The sequence below is a fragment of the Macaca nemestrina genome, chromosome 18 (assembly GCF_043159975.1).
Source record: "Macaca nemestrina isolate mMacNem1 chromosome 18, mMacNem.hap1, whole genome shotgun sequence".
NCBI classification, from domain to species: domain Eukaryota; kingdom Metazoa; phylum Chordata; class Mammalia; order Primates; family Cercopithecidae; genus Macaca; species Macaca nemestrina.
In genome coordinates, this window is record NC_092142.1 from 20,275,735 (window position 1) to 20,282,098 (window position 6,364).

The 6,364-nt window shown below is 44.9% G+C and overlaps 1 protein-coding gene across 2 annotated transcripts in view; it reads right to left on the minus strand.

The window, feature by feature from the left end:
• The window catches only part of LOC105485052 (dynein axonemal heavy chain 3), a 208,513-nt gene extending 202,659 nt beyond the window's left edge, over positions 1-5,854 (minus strand). The window contains exons 1-4 of one of the 2 annotated variants that reach the window (XM_071084216.1): positions 5,764-5,854; positions 5,463-5,535; positions 5,189-5,306; positions 2,895-3,139 (exon numbers count right to left, since the gene is read on the minus strand). In XM_071084216.1, coding sequence (XP_070940317.1) covers positions 2,895-2,924 — 30 coding nt within the window. In that variant the 5' untranslated portion in view covers positions 2,925-3,139; positions 5,189-5,306; positions 5,463-5,535; positions 5,764-5,854. Of the gene's footprint in view, positions 1-2,894; positions 3,140-3,355; positions 3,681-5,188; positions 5,307-5,462; positions 5,536-5,763 lie in introns of those variants that run through there. The other variant, XM_071084215.1, reaches the window with a different exon arrangement.
• Between the last annotated feature and the right edge of the window lie 510 nt (positions 5,855-6,364).

Consider the following 6,364-nt stretch of genomic DNA (forward strand, 5'->3'; position numbering starts at 1 on the left):
TCACCATATTGGTCAGGCTGGTCTCGAACTCCTGACCTCAGGTGATCCACCCGCTTCGACCTCCCAAAGTGCTGGGATTACAGGCGTGAGCCACCCCACCAGGTGGACTCTTGCATTTTCACATGTACAAAACTCCAAAGAGAAATTCACGCAGGCAGTGGCACTGAATTTTCTGTGTATTTAACACACACATAAGCAACTCTTTATGCTTCCTGCAAAAAGGAAAAGTGTTATTTCAACAGTGTGGGTGTTGAGTCCTCCATTCCAACCAGTGAGTGCATACTGAGAAGCAAGCCTCAGGTAAGGGTAAACCTGTGGCTCCCATGGTCACTCTCAGATCCCAAGTGCCCCTCCACCTCTCCTGAGCAGAGATGAAAGTGACTGCATTATTGAATGAGATGACATGTGGTTTTGTCTGAAGACTCAGCCCCTATACGCAAAACAACCACTTCACCTGGGGCTAGTGATGGAGAAACTGCAATTTGTTCCAACACTGGAAGAAAAACTATTGGCCTGGACTTATTGAGAGGTGTTGCTGTTCAGCACTTTAAAGGTGGTTTGAAGGATTTTCAAGGGCAATTTTGGCTCTCTGTGATTTTCACCTTAGGCAATGACTTTGGACTTAACTCCTAGATAAGATGAGCCAACATTGTATCAATGTGATTTATTTGGTTGTGCAAATTATGACATGCAAGATCACTGATGAGGGGGGGATGAGGCAGGGGCATATGACTCAGCTATTAGCTGCCCCTCTGCCCCCAACCCCTTACAGATGACTCAAATTAACCATCATTATCTCTCCTCGAGCACCTACCTCATTAAATAACAACAGAAAAACAAGAACTGCAGCAATAATATCTACCATTATTCCAAACTATTATGTGCCAGGTACTGTACAACCTTACGAGATTTTTTTTATACCCACATTCTAGCTGAAGAAAATGAGGCAGAGAAGATCGGTAACACGTCCCAGCCATGTAATTGGCTGGCTTGCCTTCTAAGTCAGTGACTTTTTTATATTTTTATTTTTTATTTTTTTTTGAGACCAAGTTTTCGCTCTGTCGCCCAGGTTGGAGTGCAGTGACACGATCTCGGCACTGCAACTGCAACCTCCACCCCCTAGGTTTGAGCGATTCTCCTGCCTCAGCTTCCTTACTGCATTATGCAAATTGACAGATACGCTGTTCTTGGGATAATGAAGAAAGCAAACCGTGAGCATTTTGCAGAACACAATGGAAAGAAGGAGAACCTCTGTAGAAACAAATTAAAGAGAGCTATGTCATAGGCTCGGACTAAAACAAATACACACACAGTCATAAGTACGCTGGTAGCAGAAAGCATCCCAATCCGTGGATAAGGAGCACGTGGGGCACACACAGCATCAGCAGATCTAGGCATCAATTGCGGAACAGAGCAAAGAGTTTCCTTGGCTATACCTGGCTAAGAATCCTCTGTGGCACCTTCAAGAGGAGATGGAGATTCTCATAAGAACTAGCTGGTCGAGGCAAAATTGTTTGTTAAAAATATGAATGCTTGGCTAGGTGTGGTAGCTCATGTCTATAATCCCAGCACTTTGGGAGGCCGAGGCGGGTGGATCACTTGAGGCCAGGAGTTGGAGATCAGCCTGGCCAACATGGAGAAACCCCATCTCTACCAAAAATACAAAAATTAGCCAGGCGGTGGCGCACACCTGTAGTTCCAGCTACTCAGGAGAATGAGGCAGGAGAAGCACTTGAACCCAGGAAACAGAGGCTTCAGTGAGTGATGATTGTGCCACTGCACTCTAGCCTGGGTGACAGAGAGAGACTATCTCAAAAAAAAAAAAAAAAAAAAAAAAAGAGAGAGAGAGAGAAAAGAAATTAATGCTTAAATCTTCTCTTTGGTAAATTTCAAGGAGCTTTTACTTCAGAGCATATTGGCTTAGTTATTATCTACAAATCCACTTTAGTTTTATTAAGTTTCAATTTAAAATGCTCCTCTGGGCACTTCACTGTATGGCAACGTGGTGATTCCACAGAGATACAACAGAGACTCAGGAACCTAGATTGGGTAGAACTGTCACTTTGGGCAGCTTATTGCTGATTACACATGTTGTATGCATGTTCTTCATGAAGGCAGTTTCCAAATGCTTGTCTGAGGACCTGCTACACAGAAATCACTCCAGTCTTAGATAAAAATATAGATTCCAGGGCCCCACTCCAGATTCTTCTGGATCAGAATCTAAGAGTGGGGGACCGAGACTCTCTGTTTTTAAGACGCTCCCCAGAATATTCGGATGTTCAGCCACAGTCCAAAACTGATGGGTGGAATATATGGTCTAATGGGCTTGGAAGGGAAGGAAAAGGAAGAACGGGTGTCTATTCCTGAATTTTTCACAGCAAAACTTGAAGATTTCCAAAAGTCTAATTCAGCAAAAATGATATTTCAAAGCAGACAACAAAAAATGTGATGAATACACTTGTTCAGTCAAGGGCATCTAACATGCCAATTGGCCTATGATCAAAATATCCCCCTTCCCACATATTCCCAACACATTAAAAATACAGGTAGATCGGCCAGGTGCGGTGGCTCATGCCTGTAATCCCAGCACTTTGGGAGGCTGAGGCGGGCAGATCACCTGAGGTCAGGAGTTTAAGACCAGCCTGACCAACATGGAGAAACCCCATCTCCACTAAAAATACAAAATTAGCCGGGTGTGGTGGCGCATGCCTGTAATCCCAGCTACTCGGGAGGCTGAGGCAGGAGAATCACTTGAACCCGGGAGGCGGAGGTTGCAGTGAGCTGAGATCGCGCCATTGCCCTCCAGCCTGGGCAACAAAGAGCGAAACTCTGTCTCAAAAAAAAAAAAAAAAAAAATTGGGTAAAACAAGAAAAGTCTTAAAATTCACACCTACCTTCTGACATGAGCAATCCATGTCACCCATGGTGTTCACTCTAATTGTAGCTATTTTTTAAAAATGAACGAAGAGCTCTCAGCTTCTCCAGGGATGTGCCTCTCCTATCCAGTTGCTCTGAAATTCACACTTCCTTATAGCATAATGGGGATGACACCAACAATGGAACTTTCCAGATGTTCTGAAAGCTCTGTTCATGAGGCTCCCTCTCTGAGGTCATAGACTTTGGCCCCCTGAGGAGTTCCCTGGTAGAAGAGGAGAGAAAGGGAAGCTAGAGATAAGGGGACAGCACTGTGTTTCTGCTGCGCTTTTAGCTCTGGTTCCTACTTCCCCAGTGGTGGCCACGCTTCCTTTCCCTCAAGTGTTTCTCTCTTGGAAATTTTCCAGAAACACATTGAGTTCACTGCAGAGGAAAGACTGAAGCAGAGTTACATATTAATACAGAGAAGAGGGAGACTCACCCCTCCAAACAACATCCTGGCAGCCCGAACTGTTCTCCCTCCTCCTGCCTGGACTCTAACGCTGGCAGTGCTTGTATGCAGGCACTGGGCACAGTAACCAAGTCTCGGCGTCTGTTGCTAAGAGAAGGAGGGGCCTCCGCAGTGCCCACATACAAGACTGGGCATGATCTAGCTCTATCAGCTGGTGTCTCCCTTTGCTGGAGCCCAGCTGGGCAGCAGGAAGTGTTGGTGACAGAAGGGAACATGGGAGGGTGTTTACCAATGTTCCAGGAATAACAGAGGCAGCAGCAATAAAAGACCTTTGGAGACATCAAAAAGCACAGAGTACGGTGGTTAATTTCTTGGGATCTACAGTTGGACAGGTCAGACTTCAGATCCTACTCTTCTCATTAATTAGCTGTGTGGTTTGGCAAGTTGCTTAATCTCTCCAAGTGTCCTTTCTGTCTGTAAAATGGCAATTATGTGAGTCCCTACTTCATAGGGTTGCTTTGAAGGGTTAACGGGATAACGTGTACAGAGCGATTTGCATATAGTAGAAGGATAACTGATATTTTCCCAGTTTTGCCCCGTTTTAACACTAAGACCTGCATCCTGCAAGCCATCTCAGTCCTGGGCAAACTGGGATAGTTCGATCACCCGACACAGTGGATGCTCTATAAATGTTGTGGCTAACACCAATATTATGATAAACACAGAAATACATGTGCACATACTCAAAAGTAACAATACTAGCTGCCATCCAAATAGTAAAAGCACATGTTCCATGGTCACTGTGAAGTTCTCTCAAAACCAAGTTAGACTTAATGAGTTTTTTTGGGTGCCATGCTTGCATATCTTGTTTTTTTTTTTTCATTCAATTTCCCCCCAAACACCACGATATTCCTATTTTAAGGATAAGGAATAAAAACTGAGAGATATGGGCCGGGTGTCACGGCTCATGCCTGTAGTCCCAGCACTCTGGGAGGCTGAGGCTGGTGGATCACTGGAGGTCAGGAGTTCGAGACCAGCCTGACCAACATGGTGAAACCCCATCTCTACTAAAAATACAAAATTAGCCAAGCATGGTGGTAGGCACCTGTAATCCCAGCTACTAGGGAGGCTGAGGCAGGAGAATCACTTGAACCTGGGAGGGAGGTTGCAGTGAGCACAGATCATGCCACTGCACCCCAGCCTGAGCAACGAGAGAGAAACTCCATCTCAAAAAAAAAGAAAGAAAGAAAAGAAAAACAAACAAAAAAACTGAGAGATACATAACTTTCCTAAGTCAACTTGACTCATAAGTAGCACTGACACAATTGAAACCTATCCTGATGACTCTGAGTCCAGTGCTCTTTCCATAAACTACCTGTCCAGAACACAAACACTCCTGAATTCTTAGGAAGAGCATTGCATAGCACAAAGTACTTCAATTTTCCCCCCTTTCCCACTCCTTCCTCAAAGCTGGGCTTTCCAGCCTTTCAAACTAACCCTGAGCTTCTCCATCTCTTAGATTTGTGCTGTTTATCATATACATACGGTTTCAAATAGCATTTGGAATCAATGAGACAGTGGGAGGGCTGGAGGTTCTGGTTTAGACAGAAATGGGGAGATGACCAGGTCTCCTATACAGGGTGTGAAACCTCATGTCCCACCAAAAACAGCAACTGTAATCCAATGAAGTGAAAAATTAGAATGGGGCCAGGCGCAGGGGCTCATGCCTTTAATCCCAGCACTTTGGGATGCCAAGGCGGGTGGATCGCCTGAGGTCAGGAGTTTGAGACTAACCTGGCCAACATGGCAAAACCCTGTTTCTACTAAAAATACAAAAAATCAGCCGGGCGTGGTGGTGGGCACCTGTAATCCCAGCTTCTTGGGATGCTGAGGCAGGAGAATTGCATGAACACAGGAGGCGGAGGTTGCAGTGAGCAGAGATCACACCATTGCACTCCAGCCTGGACGACACAGCGAGACTCTGTCAAAAAAAAAAAATTAGAATGGACCTGATGTGGAGCCAATGGACCCTATGGCTCATGTGTGAGTAGGAGACATGCCACCATCTGAAATTTAGTGTGCTTTAAGTCTACTAGTGTTTAAAACTATCAAAACAATAATAATGGCTTCCACTTACTGAGCATATACTATCCCCCAGGACCTCTGCTAAGCACTTAGTAGACATCATGTCTTTGAATCTTCTCAACAACCTAGAATATAAATATCAGTATTATCACAAGTTTTAGGATTGAGGAAACTGATACATGAAACTAACCTGACCACAGTCACACAGCTAGGTCAGCAGGAAAGTTTGAACCTGGTTATGAAATTTGTTCCATGGCTTCAACCAAAAACCTACATGTAATCTGAGGAAAGATGAAAAATAAATAAAGTATCTGCCGAAGAGAATGAAAGCGACCTCCCCCAGGCCGCCTCACCTGTACCAGAATAGTTTGTTGTTTGACAACTTCATGTTGGATAACTTTTAAGAAGGGATATAGGCTTCCAGTTTCTCAATCCTCAATCTTCTTTGTCTTTCTTTCTTTCTTTTTTTTTTTTTGAGATGGAGTCTCGCTCTGTCGCCCAGACTGGAGTGCAGTGGTACGATCTCGGCTCACTGTAACCTCCAACCTCCTGGGTTCAAGTGATTCTCTTGCCTCAGCCTCCCCAGGTGTGTGCCAACACACCCGGCTTATTTTTATATTTTTAGTAGAGATGGGGTTTTGCCATGTTGGTCAGCCTGGTCTCGAACCCCTGACCTCAAGTGATCTGCCCGCCTTAGCCTCCCAAAGTGCTGGGATTTCAGGTATGAGCCACCATGCCCGGCCTTGTTTCTCAATCTTCTCAACTCCAAGTGCACAGGGCTGCCAGACAAAACACAAGGTATCCAGTTAAATTAGAATTTCAAACAAACAATTTTTTAGGTAAAAGAATGTTTTAGGGCCAGGAGCAGTGGTTCACGCCTGTAATCCCAACACTTTGGAAGGCTGAGGCAGGCAGATCGCAAGGTCAGGAGTTCGAGACCAGCCTGACCAACAT